We start from the raw sequence: 23,718 nt of genomic DNA, 5'->3' as shown, positions 1-23,718 counted from the left end.
TAGATCTTCTGTGGGTTTCTTCCATTTATGGCGTTTTTGCAACTCCTTCAGATACTCGTTTTTCCATCGCACACAGAAAATTTGATGAAAAGTCTTCAGTCTTTGCCAACGGTTTTGGATAGAAATGCGTGTTTGGCTTATTTCTGGTTCCAAGGGAGCTAAGATCGGGGATCCAATTAAGAAATGTCCTGGTGTCAAAGCTGCTAGATCTGTTGGATTTTGTGAACTTGGAGAAATTGGCCTGGAATTAAGGCATGCTTCAATTTTGGATAGCAGTGTTTGGAATTCTTCGAATGTGAATTTTTGAAGACCTATAGTTTTCTTAAAATGCTGCTTAAAACTTTTGACCCCAGCCTCCCATAATCCTCCCATATGGGGGGCTCCGGGCGGAATGAAGTGCCATGTCAAATTTTGATGGGCATAGTTGGAAGTTATTGCCTTATGTGACGTTTGAATGAATTCTTTTGCCATTATTCGGGATGCTCCCACAAACGTAGTTCCATTATCTGAATGTAAGTGTAGAGGGCAGCCCCGTCTGGAGATAAAACGACTAAATGCTGCAAGGAAAGAGGAAGTGGACAAGTCTGATGTCGTTTCTAAATGTATCGCCTTAGTGGAAAAACAAACGAACACACACACGTATGCTTTGGAAATACGACAGCATCTGCCTGCATAGCTTTTCATCTCGAACGGACCTGAAAAATCCAGTCCTGTATGAGTAAAAGGTCGGGAAATCTCACAACGTTCAGGAGGCAACGCTGCCATCATTTGTTGTTGAAATTTCTTCTTGTAAATTATACAAGTTTTGCAACGATGAATTGTAGTTTTTATTAGGTTTTGTACTTTAGGAATCCAGTATTGAGTTCGCACCAAACGAAGTACAAGTTGGTTTCCGCCATGTAGACTGATTTGGTGAATAAATTGGATTAGAAGGCGGGAATATTGACAGTTGTAGGGAAGAAGAATTGGATGTCTCTCGTTGTAGGATAACATTGGAGATAATTCTAATCTTCCGCATACACGCATAATTCCTTCAGCATCAACAAATGGATTTAGGGATAAAAGTGGACTCGTTGATGGAATGGTCTTTTTGGAACTAAGCACCATGTACTCATTTGGATAAAACGCCTTTTGGTAAATGGATATAAGTTGTTTTCGGACAAAAAGGATTTCGGAATTTGTGATTTTGTTATCGGATCGATGGTAGTTAGATCGAAATTTGGGGTGCGTGTTGAAATAAAAACGATAGACGTACGCAATAACTCTTAGTGCTCTGGAAAACGAGGAAAATCGCTCAAGCACATCATCGAAGTTTTGGAAATAAGTGAAATGGACCTTTATTGGTTTTTTCTCCAGATCAGTTTCCTCGATTTCTTTAGTAGTGTTTTTCGGCCAATGTTTTGAATCTTTAGATAACCAAGTTGGTCCGTTCCACCATAGTTTACTATTTATTAACTCGCTTGGATAGGTACCTCGACTCGCTAAATCCGCAGGATTGTGTTCAGACTCCACATGAGACCATTTGGAGGGATCTACTACTTGAGTTATTCTGGAAACCCTATTTGCCACAAATGTATTCCAACAACAGGGTGGTTTCGCAAGCCACGACAAGACTATAGTTGAATCAGTCCAACAAAATAAGGAGTAGTCTTGAATGTCAAATTGAGGAAGTAAATTGTCCACCATTTCCGCTAACAGTGTGGCTCCACAAAGCTCTAATCTAGGAATCGACAAAGTCTTTAGTGGAGCCACTTTGGTTTTGGAACTAATCAAATGGGTTATAACAGAATTCGGATAAAGCACACGGATATAAATGGCTGCAGCATAGGCCTTTTCTGAGGCATCAGAAAACCCATGAAATTCGATGATGCCTTCAGGAGCATAACCAAACCATCTTGGAATTCTCATATTATCAATATTGGAATAATTGGCCTGAAAAGACTTCCACATAGAGAGAGGTTCAGGTGAAATGACTTCATCCCATTCGATATGATCCATCCATATTCTTTGCATTATGATCTTTGCGACTATAATGATAGGCGATAGCCAGCCGGCTGGATCGAATAATTTGGCTATCTGGGAAAGGACTTCTCTTTTCGAGTAGGAACAATCAGATGGAAATTGTGTTGTGGAAAAGAAAAACTCATCTGAATGCGCGTTCCAGTGTATTCCTAAAGTCTTGGCAGAACTACGATCCTCGAATTCCAAAAAGTCTGTTCTTAAAAGATAATCCGAGGGCAATCCATCAAGGATGGTTTTAGAATTAGAAATCCATTTTCTCATTTCGAATCCTGCCGAATGAAGAGCTTGGATAAGTTCATCCCTGGCGTCAATTGCCGTTTCAATAGAATGTGCCCCTAATAAAGCATCATCAACATACATACACTCCCTTAAGATTCGACTTGCCAAAGGGTACCTTTCCTGAACATCATTCGCCAATTGAATCATGGTACGAATGGCTAAATAGGGGGCACAATTTAGTCCAAATGTAACGGTCTTCAACTCGAATTCTTGGATGGGATCGTTTTGGCTTGTACGGAACAGAATCCGTTGGAAAGGGATATGAGAAGGATTGACCAGGATTTGTCTATACATCTTCTGTATATCTCCGTTTAGCACAAAACAATAAAATCGCCATTTAAGAATTAAGACAGTCAAATCATTCTGTAAAACAGGACCGGTGTAGAGGACATCATTCAAACTTACGCCGTTGGAAGAAGGAGAGGATGCATTGAACACTACTCGAACCTTGGTAGTTGTCCTTTCAGGCTTTACCACAGCGTGATGAGGTAAATAGTAGGATGATTGAGAAATAGAACCGGGAACTACCTGGGTCATATGATCTAAAGAGAGATATTCTATCAAGGAGTTATCATATTCCTTTTTCAACTCAGGATTTCGAAGGAGGCGTCCTTCATTGCGAAAGAATTGAGCCATTGCGTTAGACTTGGATTGTCCAAGACACAACTTATCGGGATAGTCTTGTTTAAATGGCAATGAAACCACGTATCTCCCTTCGAGATTCCTCTTCGTTGTCCTCTGATATAATTCTTCACAAAATCTATCGTCCTGGGATAAAACACGCTTCTGTGGAATATTTTCCACCTCCCAAAAGCGTGAAATCTCTTTATCTAAAGAAATTTCACAAAAAAACGATACGTGAGTTGAAAAGGACGAAAGTGTTCTCGACGAAATGGGGCCGGTCAGGATCCATCCAAATACAGTCTCCTGAGCCATTAAGGAACCACAAATATTATTTCGGTTTCTGGATAAAATTATAGAAGGAAAGACATCTGCTCCCAAAAGTAAGTCAATCTTTGCGCTCTCATAAAACCGAGGATCGGCCAGTTGAAGCGGTGGTAAATCCGACAGAGATTGCACATCTATAGTATTGGAAGGGAGATTGTTGGAAAGATGGGGGACCACCAATGCCGATACGATGAGCTCAAAGTCATCATCTATCTCCGAACCTATAGCAAAGCAACATTTCTTTTGGACCGCCGCTGAAATAGAATGATTCAAACCAGAAATTGTAGCCGAGACACGCTTGGTTGGAAGTCGAAGCATATTGGAAAGCCTCTCCGAAATGAATGACCCCTCGGAACCCGAATCAAGGAGGGCCCGAGCTCTATATATCTCGCCCGAGAGAAGAATTCTTACTAAAGTCGTCCCCAATAACACACCTTTAGAATTTGTAGCAAAACAACTTTGAACCACATTACCTGTCGAACCTGTGGACTGTAGATTGGATATAGTAGAAGGGTGTGGTACAAACGGTGGAGGAAGTAGATCATTCCTTGGTGTCTGATTGGTATTGAAAGACGGTGCAGTAGGGCCCTTTTGTTGATCAGCTTCTCTATGTAGCAGAGTATTATGGCGCTTGCCGCATTTGTAGCAGGAGTGCTTACTCTTGCAGTCCTTGACTATATGCGCACTAGAAAAACAATTTAAGCACAAGTTATGTCTTTTAATCTCGGTCAATCTTTGATTATAATTCATGTCGAGAAACTTTGGACATTTTCTGATAACGTGGACCTCTTTGGGACAAAGCTTGCAAGTGGTCGGATTGACCTGCGCTTGAAACGTCCGCACTTTACCTGAATTGGATTTATTGTTGCCGTTAGTCTTGGATTTGGGACCGGTATTCGTAGAGGAATGCTCCTTGGAACCTCTGATTTCGGAAACTGATTCCAAAGTTCTATGCCGATTGGTCAGGAAATCATCAAAATCGGACCACTTGGGAATGGTGGTCTTATCATTCAAGGTCTGTTCCCAAAGCGTCAGGGTGGAGTCGGGAAGGCAATTTGAGCAAAGAAAGATGAAAATCGGATTCCAACTGTCGGTATCGATCTGATGATTTCTCAAAGTGGATATACATGAATTGATATCCCTCTGTAACTTCTTGAGAGAAGCTGCCGTTTCCGAATGGATGGCAGAAAGACCGAACAATGTCTTCAGCTGTTCATTAATGAGAACTCGCTTGTTGTCATACCGGGCGCATAAATTTGTCCAAGCTGTTCTGAAACCCTCATTAGTAAGTGGGCTTTTGGACACAATTTCATGTGCCTCGCCTTTCGTCTTCTGCGACAAATGAAACAACTTCTCCACTGGACTCAATTTGGAGTTTTGTATGCAAATCGCCGTGTATAAGTCCCGGAAGGTCGGCCATGATTTGAAATCACCGTGGAAAATATTCAATTCTATCGGAGGCAAATTGAAACTCGGATTGGTATTAGGAATTGTAGGCGAAACTGGGGAGGAGAATGTCTGAATAGTCTCGGTCAGTTTGGAGATGCAACGGCAGTATGTACAGTACGAAGTCTTATATTTCTCCTTAACGGACTCGATCTCCAGAACTACCCCACCATCATCTTTCTTCTCAGTAGATATATCGACAAGACATTTCTCGTAAGACATCTTCAGGCGAGACCAAATAGACTTTGCTTCATCCCTATGGGTCTCAAGAAGACAAAGCGATGAAACAGGCAGTTCATTCGCATTCAAAGCGGCCTCAAACTCGACCAAGTTGTCGGCCAATCGTATAAATTCCTCCAACGACATTATGTCTCGAAAACTCCCGTCAATGATAGCAGAAGACTCCAAAAGGACAGAAATAAGGAAATTTTACGAATATTTCGTCTGCCTCAAAAAACCTATAGTGAAAAACTCGTACAAGCGCTATGCTAGTTTTGGGAAAAATAAGTTTCTAAGCCAAGATACGGAAAATATAAACTTGGCAAAAAACCAACACAAAAATCAAACCTTGTCTCAAAAGCTTGCCTTAAACCCGCATGGAAAAACGGACAAGCTCAAAAAACGTGTTATCTTCAAATTTATGGAAATTTTTTGAGACCTTATTAAAATAACCAAATATACAATAGCTTGCAGGTCTTATGGAGATTTCATGGAAAAAAAAAGAAAACAAAACTTCAGTCTGAACCAACGTACACAAATCATCCAATTGACTTGGCAACCCTATATACCTTTCTTCAAAGTATCTGGTGATGAACCAAAAAGATACAATTGTATGAAAAAGCGAACAATATATGTATGTCACAGATACACAAATTTCATTGGAAGCCTCATGCCCATATGATCATCACCTCAAAGGCAAAGAGGTCAACGAACTCTGAATTGGAGAAAGCAATTGGAAGTATTGGAAGTTTGTTTATGTTCCTGCTTCTTCTTGCAATTGCTCTCGTAGAAAATCAAAAAAAATCTAATCGTATAGAAAAAAAAATAAAACAACAAGAGATGAGTGGTCTGTCTCTCTAACCAACCTCCGCTTGCACTTGGATATTAGGGCTCCACACAAACCAGTTTGCACAATAAGATCCTAAGCCGGACTTAGCTTAAGAGAAAAAAAGAGAGTGGAGATGAATAACTCGAGTGCAATAAAAGCTCGGACATGCGCACAAACTAATCATAATAAATCAACAGAACTCTTGAGTGATATGATTTATTAACAGGGGACTTGTGCAGTAAATCCGGAGAGTAAATTGAGTGATATTCAATATCGCTCACTAGCAAATCAATGGGAGAGGGCATGCGCATTAGCAATTCTCACTGCTGGAAATGGGATTTTTTTTTTCCATATGTACATACGTGTGTATGTTGAAAAAAAAACCTGTAAGCGCGGATAAATCTTAAACCACGTTTTCTTTGGGATTGGATTCACACTGAAGTTTAAAACAACTCAACTATTCCACAAAATGTTTAAAAAAAATATAATTTTTGCAAGAACGGTTTTGTCTAAATATTTTGCTAATATTGGTTTAGTATAAAAAATAAACGTTTATGAAATGCATACAATGCAGACACTCGAATTCGTACAAAATTATACTTCGATTCGGAAATTTTATTTAACTTAGGAAAGCATATTTTGTTCAGAAATTGTACTCGTATTTTTCATTTTAATTATTTTTTTTTTTTTTTTTTTTTTTTTTTTGAAAGTTACTTTAGCGCATTATTTTAACCAAATTCTGAATCTTCATTACCTTAGCAAACCCAACTCACAGTAAAGAGTCCATGAAAGTACCTGGGTTCCCAAATTAATGCCTCGTTGTCGGTATATTCGGCTTTTTTGGCTACGGCTTAAAATCCACACTTTATCCGCTTAAACGTAGGAAAATGTAAATTTGATGAACAGGGATTATGCGCTTCCTTTTCACTTTGTTGGTGCAGATAATATTGTGTTTCCAATCAGATCCTTTTAGTTATGAATTATGTCTTCGTGTAATGGTAGCTCAATAATGTATTTAATCGATTTTGACAATAACGATGCGACAAATTTGCCGGCACCACCACAAAACATTCACTAAACAAAAAATGAGTGATACCAACGCGCTGTACGTACCTTTTGATAATCAAGACTGCGTGGGAGATGAACAGCTCTGAGAGAGTGCTGCGTAATCTGGTTCGAATTGGACCAAATGTTCAGAACAAAATAGCTGAATGGTAGGATAGCTTCGGAGTAAGCTGGAGCACCAAAGATCTATGCGAAAAAAATCTCTCTTGAGAGTATGTAAACCAACAGAATTATCTATTCGATTGGTTTATAGCTCAAATGGTAAAGACCCCAATGAAATTGAAATGAAAGACAAGAAAATAAAACACAAGGAATTAGAATTGAGTTTGGAATCAATTCTCGGAATTTTTATTTTCTTTGAACTAAGTCTTACCAATATGATGTGGATTGTTGAAAGGACAGAACGGAATAGAAAGTTTCTACGGAAACTGCAATTCCAATATGGCTCACTTCGTGCAGCAAAAGGTATAAAGAGAGGCAAGAAAGTAATCAGATACTTTCTTGTCGCTCGAGGGCGGAATTACATTACTATTTAAATAGGAAAAATTGGGATTTTTAGATCCCCGAATGGGATAATATTTACGTCTTTTGACGTAAACAGAAGATGATGACATCGCGATCTAGGAAACCGGTCATTAGTTTTGTTTTCTCTATATGCCATTGAAACAGAGAACCTTATGGTAAGCAGCCTTGCAATGCCCGATTGTATGTATTTTTATACCTGCCATCATAGGATAGGGAGAATACTAATCTAGTCATTCCGTTTGTAACACCACGAAATATTGATCATGCACGATAGCGCTCGAACGTGTAGAGCTAGCTGCACGACGTTTTGCACAGACACTTCTCCCATATAAAGTGGTACTTCAACTTGACATCTTGAGCTCCAAGGTGCTGCAATTTTTAACCGATTGGACTAAGATTTTGCACATAGCGTTACGTTACGACTTCCAGCAATCGTGGCAAGTAAGGTCTGAATCGGCATATAACCTTATATAGGTCCCATATAAACAGATCTTCCGATTTGAATTCTTTAGCCCCTAAGAGCCGCATTTGTTACCCGTTTGAGCTGACATTTTGCACATAGGGCTCTGTTATGACTTCCAATAATCGTGACAAATATGGTCCAAATCCGTGTATAATCTGACATAGATGTTTTATAAATCTGATTTCACACCTCAAGTCCCCGGGAGCCTTAATTTTTATCCTATGGGGTTGAAATATTGTACATAGTGTTATGTTACTATTTCCAATAATCGTGTAACGTACGGTCCAAATCGTTTGGGTAAACTTTTAGCAGAATCGATGGTGGTGGGTTCCCAAGATACGGCTACGTCGAACTTACTTGTTTTATTTCATATATATAGGTATTAAAACATCATGTTGTTGTTGTAATCACATTTTTATGTGAAAGTGGAGATCCGCGTCAAGTTCCGCTTGTTCCGGTCCAAAGCACGAACCGCCGCGGGAACAGGGGGACCAATGGTTGTTTAAAGGCACCAATAACTCACCTTGTCATATCATAGGTACTCTCACTGAGACTCGCCGCTCGGCACCGCTGATTGTCCGCGACTGCCGTTGCAGCTACTCCGTATGGAGCATACCACTATGCGCAAATTGTGGACGCCTGCGTGAGCATTTGATATGTGATATAAAGCGCTTTGTTGCGTAATATAAGGCATGCCATGCCGTAAGTTCTTCTCTCTTAAATCAAGAAATTGAAAAAGATTTGAAATGTTTGTAATGATGAAGACACAAAAAAAAAACAATCTTAATTGCGTGTCTTGCAAAACCTTAATTTCATCTTTAACAATAACACACATAGTAAACGATTTCAGTTAAAAAAAAAAAGGAATGCGATTAAAGCATTATCAAACCTAATGTCATATTAAATAATTTGTTTTGATGATTTGGGCTACAGTGGCTTATGTATATCTTAGAATGTCAATCTAACACGAATATCCCACAGTTTCTAGTAACGCGGAGAATGCCACAACTTCTGCAGCCGTTATACGAAAGTTTTTGTAAGTCAAAAAATGTACACTATTTGCTCCCATTGCTTATGTTTTTCACACAACATGAATAATTCTAAAAATAACTTTGCTATTTTGTGTTACATTACACACTTCCAAGGAGGAGTGAAGTCGAGTATCACAACATTCGTCTGCGGTATTGTGGTTTAAAAAAAGGTTGAGAATTTCCTTGAGCAAGGTTTATATCGTCGTGTGCGCTTATAGGCGTTATTGTAATCTAAGATTTCCAAATACACGTGCCATTGATTTTATAAAATATAATAAAATAGTTTCAAGTCCAATATGAATGCTTGCACAAATTCGAGATCACCTGTTGTCGTTGGTCGCTATGCATTAAGTGCGTTATCTACTTCCATCATACATACACACATATGTTCTTTGTTTTTCAATTACAACGCCCCGTAGATGATGTATGCATACATACAAACATACATATACTATAAGAGTAAACCTCAAACTTGTGTGTGGTTAAAAAGGGTGGGGGCCCCAGATAACATTGTTGGCCTCTATTTTTATGGAGGCTCGTCGCTGCCGAGCGTTGGTGTACCTCCACTACATGATGGCTTGTCGTAACTGAGAGCAAATACATGCATACATATACATTATGTGCGTGTGCGAGCGCCTTCAAATTGTGCTGTAGTATTTTGCGCCCGAGACCCTCTTTGTATCGTTTCTTTCTTTCAAGCTTTTTGTAAACAAAAATTACGAAATGTGTGCGTAGCACATTTCCAAAAAAAAAAAACAAACATCAAATTTTCAAATGGGCTGCCGTTTTATAGCAACAAAGTTGAAGGTCGGTCGGGTAGTTCTCTAGCTAAAAATCTCTCCCAGCCATTGTTGGTGTGGAAAGGCCAAACCAAATCCTCAAGATAGAAATGGGTGTGTTTCTGGGTAAAACTATAAAAATAGAGTCAAGTAGTTTTTTGTTTCGTTTATTTTTCTATTTAGTTCATGGGGGAAATCAAAGTCTTTGTTATTAGTGCGCCATTGTTGTTGGGCTGATTCACTTGAAATCAACACCAGTTTTGTTTACAATTTGTATTTCTGTTATTGTTTTATTGTATTTATTTGTGTGTCTACCAACATTTATGAATGCATTTTCTGTGTCGTAAACAAATTACTATGCCCATAGCAGCAATATGCGCATTTCACACTGCGCACTTGATTGTCTATTTTGTAGTTAGTAAGGGGGAGTTGGTTGCACATTGATCTTCCGTAAAACAGGAAGCGTTTATGGACGTGTGGCTATAGTATTTATCATTAGTTGATATAACTTTTAATTCTTTTTCCTAGCCACTATTGATTAATTAGTTTGCACAAAATAATTCCATTTATTATCAACAACTTTTCTATCAAATGACAATTTTTTATGTTTTCTTTATCAGCCACTGACAAAAAGTTTTAAAATTTCAAGGTCTTCGTAGGAAATACCCCCCATACACAAAGAGATAAGAGAAACACTACTAGTATACCAATAGTGATAAGGAAAGTAATTTGGTCATTTGAAGTCCCCTCCAAAATATCATTTCCTTGTTTATGCGAGAAAAAATTGCAATGTTTTCCTTGTTTTTTGAAAATATGTCTCATTGAGTGGAAGCTGTGATAGATCCATCTCTCCACTCAAAGTTGTCTCAAACGAAAGTGAAAGAAATATAAAGCGAGAATATTACTCTTTCGAAATATGTATATATTTCAAATATTTAATAATATTAAATACTTTTTTATTGTATCATTCAAATATAATGAGTAGTTAGTTTTTGCGATCTTAGTCTTGAAGTCATTATTATATTGGGTTGCCCAAAAAGTAATTGCGGATTTTTTAAAAGAAAGTAAATGCTAAGTAATAAAACTTAGAATGAACTTTAATCAAATATATTTTTTCTAAAGCAAACTAAAAGTAACAGCTGATAACTGGCAGAAGAAAGAATGCAATTACAGAGTCACAAGCTGTGAAAAAATTTGTCAACGCCGACTATATGAAAAATCCGCAATTACTTTTTGGGCAACCCAATAATATATTTTGTATACAAAACATAAGGAGTAGTTTAATGTAATTTTTTTTAAATTGGTCACTGCGTGGCTTTATGAGGATGCAAATGTTAAATGTATAGCCATGCAGTCATTTTTGTTCTTTTTTTCACGTAACCAACACGCAGGGGATGTCCCCTATATATGGAGTGCATTGCGTTGGCAATTAGGAGGAAAGTTAAGGGTTGGAGGGGGGGAAGAGGGAGTAGTGTTTATTGATATTCGTCTTAAATAACAGAACGTCAATGTCGGTGGGAAAGATATTAGCCGGAAGTCGATTCCACATGCGAAGGATTCGGGCGAAAAATTAATTTGCATGGTTCAGTCGACTGGCCAATCAATTACAATTACGGGTGTGAGTTCCTGGCAAGTCTTGTATTCCTGGTGAACAACCTAACGTCAGGGATAAGAAGACGAATATCCTTGGAACACACGCCATGAAGATAACCATAGAGCAATACAACGCTACCCACATTCAGACGATGTTCAAAAGAAGCAATAGAGTTGGATACCCTACTGTCCCCAATCAACACTTATCACTCTCCGTTGAACCCGATCAAGTAGCTCTAAGAATGATCCTGCCCATATATGAGAGTTATATTCCATCCTCGGCCTGATGTAGGTTCTATAGATATTGAGAAGATCCGAAGAGGTGAAATATTTCTTGCAAACACTTGAATGCTTCTGTCGACACTTCGAATAGTATCTTCAGAACATCAAGAGCATCTGACTGTTCAATACCGATACCGTCGATAGATATCGACGATTGAAGTGGGTCAGTGAATCGCTTGTGAGACAAGAGACAGCACTGCGTCTTCTGTGCGTAAAAGTCTATTCTGTTCATTCTACCCCACTCGGAAAGCGTCTCATCCATAATGCGCCTGCTGTGCACAATTTCTTGAGGACTGCGCCTATGGTCGAATGAATATGAATGACACAGACTTCTGTCATCGGCAATTGAGTAGACTAGATTCGAAGTCTGACCCAATAGATCGTCAATGAAAATAAGAAAAAGGGAAATGCCACAGAGCCTTGTGGCACACCTGCGGTCAATGTATACTCATCTGATGGGAACCCATCTACAACAACTCGTATAGTGCGATCTCTGAGAAAGCTCGATATAAATCGAACGAAGTTATTACCGATTCCAAAAGCGACAAAAACTATCAAATGCCTTGGAGATATCCAGAGCCACGACCTTACCCTCACCAAACTGGTGGATAGAGCGGCTCCATCGTTCCGACAAAAATGCATTAGGTCTCCCGTAGAGCGATTTCTGCGGAACCTATACTGTCTGCCGCTAAGAAGGGCATTGGACTCTAAGTATCTGACAAAATGATGGTCAACCATACTCTCCATAACCTTGGAGAGCGCAGAGCATATCGCAATTGGTCGGTAATTCGCAGGGTTGTTTGCCCCACCTTTTTTGGGGATGGGCTGAACATTCGCAAGCTTCCAACGCGCCGGGAAAACTCCCGCACGGTAAGCAAGGTTGCGTAGTTGACGAGCAAGCGTCGAAGAACGCTTACAAAGGACAAGTGTTGATATACCGGGGATTTATTAACGTCGAGATCCGCAAGGACCCTTTTGACTCCATGTGTTCGAAAGAATATCTGAGGCATCGAACTAGGTACGCTGTCAATCACGGGGAGTGGTTGATTGCTAAACGGCAAGGAAGAATTTCCTGCAAACATTTCAGCCAGTAGAGTGGCCTTATCAACCGGGTCAGTGAACACCTGATCATCCTTAACAAGAGTTGGGATTGCCGATGGGTTGCCCTTTACTCTTTTTACGAATGACCAAAAGCTCTTGCTACCCCTCGGAGAAGCAATAACTTTGGCACGAAGACGTTGTTCGTAAAGTCATGTAGGAAAAAAAGAAAAATAATAACTCGTAGAAAGTTTACACCCTATGTATATAACTCAGAGGGTATTGGGTTTGTCGCTGCCGTCGCAGCGTTCCGTTTTTGAATTCGGCTTTCCTTACTTAAAAATACAGTTACAGTAAAAAGTTGGGCACTATTTCGTCAGACTTCCTAGGCACCCTTTCCAGAATTTCTTTTTATTTTTTGTAACTTAACTTAGAAATACAGTTTAACAAAGTTGGGTACCATTTCGTTAGACCCTGTAGGCGCTGATTAGGGTCACCGTGGAAGAATGGTGGGCATCACCCTTTGTCTATGAAACCATATGCGCCATCAATCAGACCTGCTTTGACCGTATACAAAATGGGGTTCCGAGCAGATAAAGAAAATAGAGAAAGTTGGGAACCACAACTTTATCTACCTCGGCACCGTCGTTACCGAAACGAATGACACCAGTTTTGAGATAAAGCGAAGAATAATACTGGCAAACAGATGCTACTACAAGGTCACCTCTCGACAGACGAAGATTACACTATACAAGACACTGATACTACCCGTGTTGTTCTATGGTATGACGACGATAGCATAGTTACACGTATGGATGAAGAAGCTCCAGCAAAGAAGTCTTTTGACCAAAAGACCAAAACCCGATGGAAAGATCAAGTGGTGGGAGACACCTCGAAACTTGGTGCCAGAGATTTTGGAATATATTCTACGTTAGGCTAGTGGAACAAATGTTCTGTCATAGTCAATTAAAGTAAGGAGTTGGGTTTGGGTTGGCTAAAGGGGTTCTAAATATTAGTTGATGTAGTTTCCACTTAATAACAACCCTCTACCTATTCGCAAACAGCTTTTTGTATGGGACTTCTTATTCACGGTATTGGCTGCTAATTCTATCCATTGGACATATGTTTAGGAAACATCTGAAAGACATATCTCATTACATTTAGCGCGATTCAAGATTTAGCTCAATAATAAGGGAATTCATTTTTATGGCCGAGTGAAAGAGCGGGCAAGGCTTCAATAATGTCACTAGCATTGATGGAAGGGTTTTGTTCTCGTTCAGGTTCGAACCCAAGCAATGGCTTCATGAAATTGGTGTTAGCAAACTTTAAAAAGCCTTCCAAAGTGCATATTCTTGAGCCAATGAGTTCTAAGTGAAAAATAGTGGTTGTCCCTATCTGGGTTACCAATGATTTCACTAGTTATGCTATGCACGTACTTAGTAAGCATTTTCTTCTTCTTCACTTTGATTAGATTGTTAATCGTGCAGCTATTTTCGTGCAGCGGGTCAAAGAGTTGTGAGCTTTATTCATATATATGCATGACGAACAAGGCTGAATGCCCGTAATTGACGTCATTTGACTGTGTATTGTTGGTTGATTGATAAGATGGCAAAAATGCGTATTTCGTTTTTATAAGAAACCATTTCATGTTTCCTTTATATAAGACTTTGATGAGTATACTATTTAAAATACACTTATCCCAAAATCACCTTAGAGTGGAGCTTAGCTTGTGAAGAGGGTGCGGATATTAATCCGCCCCATGCCACTATGGACATACACCCAAGCCAGTAATCGGCTTGTTGTGCGCTCTAAATACTAAAAATGGAAAGGCCAAGTCAGACAATTCGTGCTGCATAAAAATTCCCTAAATGTTTTCCATACAATAAAGAGAAAACTAATGAACATAACATTTTGTGTTTACAGGTAGCATGACATCTGATTTCTTCCGTGTGGTAAATGAAGCTCGCCGACATTCCTTGGGCCCCTTTAGTCCATCGTTCAACATACAAACATGCCTGTTTGAGGGACTACAAAAGCATTTGCCCGATGATGCCCATAAACGTGTCAGCGGTCGTTTGCACATCTCCATGACCAGAGTGTATGATGGCAAAAATGTCATTGTCTCTGAGTTCAATTCGCGAGACGAGGTGTTGCAGGCATTGTTGTGCGCTTGCTTTATACCAGGCTTTTCGGGTATATTGCCTCCCCGTTTCCGAGGTGTACGCTACATGGATGGGGCCTTTTCCGATAATTTGCCTATTTTGGATGAAAACACAATAACCGTTTCGCCGTTCTGCGGCGAAAGTGATATTTGCCCACGAGATCAAAGTTCACAACTATTCCATTTGAATTGGGCCAATACCAGCATTGAAATATCGCGCCAGAATATCAATAGATTTGTGCGAATACTCTTCCCTCCCAGGCCGGAGTTTTTATCGAAGTTCTGCCAGCAAGGATTTGATGATGCTCTACAATTTCTGCACCGTAACAATTTGATAAATTGTCGCCGCTGTGTGGCTGTGCAATCCACGTTTGTGGTATCCGAAACTGTGGCACAACCCCAAGAGTTCGACCCCGAGTGCAGAGAATGCAAAAAGCATAGAAAGGTAAGGAGTTGAATAAATACAATTTGAAGTAAAACAGTAGATAGACAACAGAGTAACGTTTTCACATTTCAGGACGCTTTGTCTTCCAATATGCCACAAACAGTTTTGGATGTTATACAGGATTACATAGAGCAGGCAAACAAGGGTTTGGCCAATTGGCTATTCAAGCATCGTGGCATTAAACTACTATCCTTGCCAGCAACAGTGCCAATGGATTTCCTTTTCGCCACAGTTTCCAAGTAAGTGTTGTGACTTTGAAAATTGGTGCATTAAGTTTGGGGGAATACATTTCAGAGTCCATTTCTTGCAGCAATGTTACCCAAAAATCTTAACATATTAAAAAATACCTAGGTGATGATCTAGTTAAGGTGTCTAGCGGTGTAACGCCCTTGCATGAAATGTCCCACTGACTAAAGTCTATAAATCCTATTTGGGACAAAGCATAGTTCCTGATTGCGCCTTTTTGCCTCTTTTCTTTTTTTCTTGTAGAACCTACAAAACACTACCAATGCCCTTTGGAAAACCGCTGGCAAGCGCCTATAGCTTGCCTTGATTAGAGTAAGAGAAGCTTCACGAATAGCCTGTCCCACCTAACTCATATCGTACAAAGAACTGACATTTTTAGTGAAAATCTATTTAGAAAATTTATGTTACCTTCCACCATGTGTAAAGTACTATACAATCAAATAGAGCGTGCTCGATTTTTATAGCTGAAAATGTCATATTATCTTTGTACCTACTAGTACTAGTATTATTAATAACATTTTCTACACATTATCTTGAAGATGAACAAATAAAATTGGAATATAAACGAAATTTCGATTTGAAAGGCTTTTGTTTTCTATTTTCCTTGAAAGAAAAACCTTTGCGCCGTGCGTATGTTTCTCTTGGTGAAAAATGCTTCCCTTGGTCTCCTTCCCTCCCCCAAACTGTAGGGCTGTTCTTCTTGTATTGGGCTTTTTTTTTCAAACAATTTTCTTATTACGTTACAGACTAAGCTCGCTGACACCAAAATTAACCAAACAAATGCGCCTTGTTGTTGAGGACTTTATCAGTCAATTGAATAATGCCGTGCAGGTGCGTCTATTAAGTAAAATTACGGTAAGTGTTCGAGTGCCGGCATCCTCAGAATGCCCTTAGACTAATGAGTTGTTCTACTTCTTTCGCAGATCTGTGATCCTCCTCATTTTGATGCGACCGGTTTGTTGCATTCAAAAAGACTGTATGGCCCACGTGTTTCCATACTTGTGGATGAATGGTAAGTAACCATGGCCATAGAGCCACCCACGTCCATATGATGCCATTAACATGCTGACGTATTTTTCTTACCGTTCGCTTGCAGCGGTGCCTCAACATGGCAAGATGATGTAGACCAATATGAACATGTTTTGAAGGTTACAACCCACAATGATGCATTATATGCCTACTACTACACAGATGATAACACGAACAAGGTGAAGGTTACCGAGATTTTCGATATGACTGAAAATGTCGAATTAGCTGACATGAAACAATATGAAGGCTGTGTCGAAGATCATCCCAATCCCCATCAGCATCACCACAATACGGTGGTCAGCGAATGGAATGGTGTCGAATCAGGTAATTATTTTCCGCCCAAGTACACTCCACTCCACCCTTATTATCCTCGTATTAACTTTGTATTTAAGTTAAATCATATCCACTATCCACATATCTAACAACTCTGCCTTTGCAAATAAACCATAACATCATTTATTTTCAATTGCAGTACAAATTATACCCACAGCACCAGATTGTCGCGAAGATATTTTTTAATAGCACCTAGCCCCGATACACACACACACACACGCCCACCTAAACCCACCCACAAAACATCTACCTACTATCCTTACAATAAACATTTTTTTAGCTCCTCTCTGTCCACATTTAAGACATTTTTAACGCAACTTTGCGACACCCAGACCAAATCATTTATGTATAAGTAACATAGTCGAAAGCGGATCGAAAATATTTTCATAAAATTTCAAATGGTTTTCATTTCAATCCAAGGTAAAATAATAATTTGGTTTCGGATACATTGATTACTCTGTGCATGTCAGTCTTTTGTCTTGTCTCCGCTAACATATTTCCAATGACTATATGGAGGTGGCCTAATCAAAGATTATGTTACCTCCAACTACCTTTTGGGTTGCCCAAAAAGTAATTGCGGATTTTTCATATAGTCGGCGTTTACAAATTTTTTCAACGGCTTGTGACTCTGTAATTGCATTCTTTCTTCTGTCAGTTATCAGCTGTTACTTTTAGTGTGCTTTAGAAAAAAAGTATATTTGATTAAAGTTCATTCCAAGTTTTATTAAAAATGCATTTACTTTCTTTTAAAAAATCCGCAATCACTTTTTGGGCAACCCAATATATATCTCTGTAGACTAAAAACTTCAGTCGTGCGGTCCTTTGTTATACAATATTATTTATTTATTTATTTATTTTGTCACTTCCTTGCTTACCATCTCAATTAACTTTCTGTGAACTTTTAGATTTTTTCATAGATCAACAATCGCAGTTGCTGGGAAATGAGAATGCAACAACCGCCAACAGCACCGTTGTTTTATTACCTGCCTCTGCTTCCTACAGTGCCTGCAACAACGTTGAATCGAATAATACACTGCTATCTCCTCCCGCCGACAACGATAGCCTAGCAATTGAGTCTGGGGAAGAGTCTTGTGTTTTCAGTGATCCCGAAGTGGATCAACACTACGACGACGATGCCAGCAAACACCTACCCGCACAATACTATCATGCAGCAGCAGCGCACTCCAAATCTCTTGTGCCTGCGATGACGTCCCAACCTACGACAACTTCCGGAGAAATGTGCATAGACATTGAATGAATTCCTTTTGCATGGGAGTTGAACGCACTTTGTTGTACTCCATGAACTCTATTTAGCCTTGTTCTCTTATACCAAACTGTTACCATGTATTTATTATTTGTACTTGTACTTGTTGTATATAGAAATCAGAAGAATTTATAGAAAGAAAAAAAAAACAAACAAACAAACAAAAGCAAAAACACTACAGATGAAAGCTCAGAAGCCAAAGGTAGATAAAGCTAAGCTAAGATGCCTTGTAAAAACACTAACACAAACACAAACACACCACACATACACATATACATATGCATATATATATATATTATTTTAGGACATGTCGTTAGTTTATTTCGATGTCATCGAAACTCTCATATTTTGTATTTTTACAATTGCCAATTAATTTTTGTCTTAATTTACTTTACTTCTACTACTCTGTAAACGCAATTTAAGCTATAGTCTAATTAACTATTCGATATCGCAATGTATGTACCTTTATTATTATTTCATCAGGTTAAGCTTTAAACAGCCCTTAAGTTTTGTAAAATAACAAAAACAAACAAAAAAAAAAATACAATAACGAACATGAGAAACTATAGAAAATTAATTTTGAATTTTATTTTAAATAAACTACAATACGATGGAGTGTGCCCAGTGGGATATGGTCCTAAGTCGAGTTGGAATGACTGGGCAGTTAAAGAGGCGGCGTTTGTTGTGTGGCCGCATGTTCTAATTTGGTCATACGCCGGCAAGCAAACTGGTAATTAGGTTGGTCTCTAAAATAACAGCCCAGCAGATATCGTATACACCACACCTCCGGCAGTTGTGATTTTGTACGTGTAGATTGTTTGTCTCCTGATGGAGGTGATCCACATAAAAACCGACGAGACAGCCCGTCGCGCAATACGCAGTGCAGCACTCTGACAGTTTTGAATATTATTTTCGTTATTGACTATATAGAATATTTTCATGGTCATGTTTTTGTAATCAATAAAACTAATTTAATTCATTATTTCTTCCCAACGTTTCGTCAGTATATTTCCGACTTCTTCAGGTGGTGTCAGGATGCACTTATAAGGTGAGGTCATGCGAACAGCTGAGTACAATTTTTGTTTTGATTTTGTAGTAAATTTAAATGTCAAAGGCTTGATAAGAGTAATTTTTTCTATTGTATATCCTTTAAAAAAATTGTTTTTGATCCGATATTGCACTCATAAGCAACAAAACAGTGTTATATGATGAAAATACAAATATAAAACGCATTTGAACAAGATAAGTTGTAAAACAAAGTTAATTTACGGCATTTGCCACTCAAGGTAGTTTCGTTGGGGGTAGATTTGTGTTGCTGTGCTAATATCCTTACCTCTTAATTGTACCATGAGGTGGTGTTTATTTTGAATTTCCACTGCGTGTCTGTCGCTCAGCTGGCACAGTGTCCCGATCGTGGCGAAAAATGGCAAAAGTCAACATATTCGGAATGTAAATCTTTGTGTGCAATTTGATAGAGAACGTTCCAACTACTGTAAATATGAACTTTGGTTTGAATATGTCAAGTAGTTTAGTCCATACAGGGGTTAACATCCAATATTTTTTTGGCAATGCTGTTTTTCCTTGTTTAATGACGAAAATTAAAAGCTGTATCTGATCTCATCAATTTTAATATTTAGAGTAAAGGTCGGTAGAAAAGTGAGTCAGTTTGTTAGTTTGGAATGTAAATAATGCGGCTGCGTGTTTTTTTTTAAATATTGATCTTATGGAATTTAAGGCCTGGTTATGCTCTCGTAAATATACCATAAATGTAAATATACCATAAACGTGTCAGCTGTTTGGTTTATGTGGCTTATGAATACACATACAAATGATTACCGAACGTCTGTCGACCGTAACTGGAAAGTAGAGTTCGGTAAAAACAAATTTTTACGTTCCGTTTTCGTGTCAGCTGACTAAATTTGAAGTTTGAACAAATTTCAAAACCATAAATTTGATTTACAAAACAGCTTTTCTCCTATTTTATGATTTCTCTGTGAAATTTATCACAATTTATTGTTTATAGCTTAGGCTAACGCTGGGGGGGCACTTTATCGCCACTCCTATGGGTGACCACCATAAATGACCTATTACGGATGCTGACTGAGGAGGGATTTGAAACCGTCTGCTACCCAGACGATGTTATAATACTTCTAAGGGGTAAGGATCCGAACGAGCTATGCAGAAGCGAGGTACGGGTCTTGCATATGACTGGGCTAGACCCAGAGATCTCAATGTAAACCCAGAGAAGACTGATACATGCCTGGTCACGAGAAAGACGAAAGTGAGCCAATTTTACGCACCACGTTATCTCAATAAGTCGATTTCGATATCTGACAAGGTCAAATACTTAGGTGTGGTCTTGGACAGGAAACTGAATTGGAAGTGTCACATTCAGGAGCGTACCGAGAAGGCTATTGCCATCCGGAAGATCATGTTACACGACTGGATCAAAACTAGAGGACAGAGTGGGCCTGGGGGTCCCAGGAACTGAGATCTGTTTTAGACTGCCTGACCATAATGCGGACCTGCAGGCGGAGATCCGCGCGATCACGGAATGCGTGCAGTGCTGTGGTGCTAACGCGAGGACGTCGAGTCCGACTGTGAAGGCCAGAGGACAGCCGTCAATATATTGGTTAGCCCGAAGCCTTTTGGGTCGACGCAGTCCGAGTTAAGGGAGTGGGCGACGATTGCGCATGAAACGGCGAAAATCCAATGGGGGGATCCATATCGTGCAAGAAGGAGATCAGTATAGCTATTGGTATGATAACGGGACACATAGGACTACGACCTCATTGTCCGGCTTTCGAGTCTGACAGATACCGGCACTTAGGTGGAGACACAATACCAGACATGAACCCACTTAGGGGAGTGGTATTGAAAATAATTAAGGATTTTGTAAGTAGCACGGAATTGAAAGATTGAAAGCTCCACGTTTTGCACGGTGAATGAGGACGTCCCCACTAGGATTACACGGAGGTGCAGCAGCTCGCCAGACATCTCCATTGCATCCCCTGATCTCCTGAGTGACGTATCCTGGCAAGTCGTCAAACTACCTCCCCATAATTCTCACCATCGACCGACCACCCGTCTTCATAACCCAATATTTCGCTGCAAGAAATCTGAAGATATCCGCCACCAAATCTTCAGCCACATTGTTCACTACAAATACGGTTGATGGAGAAATGATTCCGACCATCAAGGTTCCCAAAATACTTGGCGTCACATTTGACAGCTCTTACACATTCTCCCCACATGCCACAGCAATCTGCGATAAAGTCAAAAGCAGAAACAAGGTCCTCAAGTCACTTGCTGGCAGCACTTGGGGTGCAGACAAAGCCGATGAACAGCCATCAGAATGGGAACCACGGGGACCACGGATACGGCGAATGGCTCTCCTCCTTGCCCTGTCACTCTCGGGATGCACAATAAATTGACGGTTGAACAACCTGGCGCATCTCTTCGGATCAGTCACGGTTATTTCGTCAAAAGTGACTGAGGTCCTGTCATCCCGTCTACCGGGGTTCGAGAGTGACTTAACAGTATGCCACAGTTTGCCGACACCGGTGCCTAAGTTACATTGCTCCAAGTGTTCCAGTCGTAAATTTCGCTGATGTTCGTTGAGGGGGGTGGCAATTCACTGAAGCAGAGATTGGCATACTCTCTGAAGCGAGCCCAATCGGCCTTCTTCTGATTGATAAACGTCCTGCGCTCAGAGGTTATGAAGTCAGGTTTGTAAGTGGAGGTAGCGGTCCTCGTCAAGCTCCATAGGTAGCATAGCATGGTCTATAGGATGGATCGTCGCGGTAACGTTATGGCCATTTGTTATTTAAAGGCGCCAATAACTCGACTTGTCATATTGAGTATCATAGCACTCAATATTTAAGCAAGAGCCCCGGTGCCGCTCGACCTCTCACTAAGAATCTCCCCTCGATATGGCTGATTATCAGCGACTGCAATTAAAGCTACTTCATGTACGAAGTGTGGTGTAAAAGTTATTCCGTTTCGGGAAAACTTTCTACTCCCCTCTATAGAAAAATGGTCTTCCTTTAACTACCCACATCGGAACCTGTGCATGGCAATAAGTAACACATTAAGATTAAAGATCAAACTTAACAGTCTTTATTAAATATTTATTTTATGCAACAAATTTGTAATTCTTATGTACATAGTAACTTCACATACATGTGAGTTTAAGGGCAATACTTTCTTACTTTATTGGAATTAGCAATGTTGCGGCTCTAGTAAAAAATGACCACGATAGTTTCTCTAAATGCTAGGCTTGATTTGACATCGCCTTTCCAATGCAATAAGGAGCTGTTAGAGGAAAAAAAACGCAAATTATAAACCAAATATACGGAATAACATCCATATTTTATTACCAAATCGTATAGCTGCGCATATTACTGAGAACATGATAAAATTGTTTCGGACATCAGCTTGAACACGTCTTTTCTCCTCCGCAGGATCAATTTGTGGTGGCATGCGAAACATTTTTCTTTGGCTATTACTATTTTCCTTTCAGTTAAAAGTCAAGAAGAAATATTAATCTCGTGTAGAAATGTACTCAGCTAAATGCAATGTTTGCCCAATTATTGTCCGACGTGACAGCGTAACGTTGTATAATTATCAATTTAACTTGAACATTTATCGTTACGATAAATTTTCATCAATCAACTTGTCCGTTGCGACCTAAGATGAACTACCGGATACTCTGACGTATGGGATATGCATTTCCGACCAAGATACAATATATTCATTTACAGGAAGTGGCAGTTGCACAACAACAAAATATTGGGTACACAATCTGTTAAAATCGGTGATTAGTGCAACTCTGATATTGAGTATGTACTAGTTCTCGCCATTTTTCGTTGTTTGTGTGTGTTAGGTTCTTTACTAGAATGCACACACATAACCAAAACTCGTTGACAGATAGTGAACTTCGCGAAAAAAATTCTACTCAGCTGCTTACGGTAAACTACCTGGAAATTGTGTTATGTTTCCGACGCATAATTCATACGTCGTAAACCACGGGTGAATCCAAGGCGAATTTAAAAAGGTGGTCTCACGCGAACCTCTGTTAACAGCCAGCAAGGTTTGACGGTATTAAGATGTCAGATTTTTTTTGCATTCTCTTTGATGTTATCTTTTTTCTCGCATATTCTCCGCTCATGTACGCACATTTATGCGCACACGCACACAAATTTCCTTATATGAGTTGGCAAACCGTCGATCAGCGGATTGAACCATTTGTTGTTGTTGTACAAATGACACAACCATTAATTGGTTGCGACCAAAGATAAAAGTGACGTGTGTGATATGCATTTCCGACGCATAATACATGCGTCGAAAACGTCGTAAACCACGACTGAATCGCAGACTCTCCATATACTAAATAGCCCTTGTTCTCAATGAAAAATTGCCACAACGATCTGACGTTTTCTTTTGTTTCATCCCTAAAATGGTGGTACTTCGTTCGCTTTTCGCGGTGAAAATCCATTAAAAAAGAATTGCCAAATTGTTTTCATTTCACCATAATTAATTTTTTCAACAATAAGAAATTTGACATTGACCGACGCCCAAGAAAGCACAATCACAGTCGCTATGAAATATACGAATTTGTACGCAAAAAATCGCTATCGCTGAGAATCTTATTGTAACTCGACGCTATTGGTGTTAGTGATCATTGAAATATGTTAATACTCACATACTTGGCAAAACATA

At 39.4% G+C, this 23,718-nt stretch overlaps 2 protein-coding genes across 2 annotated transcripts in view; one reads left to right on the top strand and one right to left on the bottom strand.

The window, feature by feature from the left end:
* The window catches only part of LOC106090002 (1-acylglycerol-3-phosphate O-acyltransferase Pnpla3), a 39,039-nt gene extending 20,465 nt beyond the window's left edge, over nt 1–18,574 (top strand). Inside the window, exons 2-7 of the mRNA XM_013256032.2 lie at nt 14,443–15,125; nt 15,198–15,364; nt 16,118–16,226; nt 16,295–16,383; nt 16,468–16,724; nt 17,639–18,574. Of these exons, the coding sequence (XP_013111486.2) occupies nt 14,443–15,125; nt 15,198–15,364; nt 16,118–16,226; nt 16,295–16,383; nt 16,468–16,724; nt 17,639–17,991 (1,658 nt within the window). The 3' untranslated portion in view covers nt 17,992–18,574. The remainder of the gene's footprint in view (nt 1–14,442; nt 15,126–15,197; nt 15,365–16,117; nt 16,227–16,294; nt 16,384–16,467; nt 16,725–17,638) is intronic.
* A 3,519-nt stretch (nt 18,575–22,093) lies between these two features.
* On the bottom strand, nt 22,094–22,590 carry LOC106089999 (uncharacterized). The gene is made up of 2 exons (XM_013256027.2): nt 22,377–22,590; nt 22,094–22,311 (listed from the first exon to the last, which is right to left on the bottom strand). The coding sequence occupies exons 1-2, from the start codon at nt 22,486–22,488 to the stop codon at nt 22,271–22,273; spliced, it is 153 nt and encodes a 50-aa protein (XP_013111481.2). The 5' UTR covers nt 22,489–22,590; the 3' UTR covers nt 22,094–22,270.
* Between the last annotated feature and the right edge of the window lie 1,128 nt (nt 22,591–23,718).

Source organism: Stomoxys calcitrans, chromosome 1 (genome assembly GCF_963082655.1).
Source record: "Stomoxys calcitrans chromosome 1, idStoCalc2.1, whole genome shotgun sequence".
Lineage (NCBI taxonomy): Eukaryota > Metazoa > Arthropoda > Insecta > Diptera > Muscidae > Stomoxys > Stomoxys calcitrans.
Note: the sequence above shows the minus strand (reverse complement) of the source record. Positions and strands in the feature narration are given on the sequence as shown.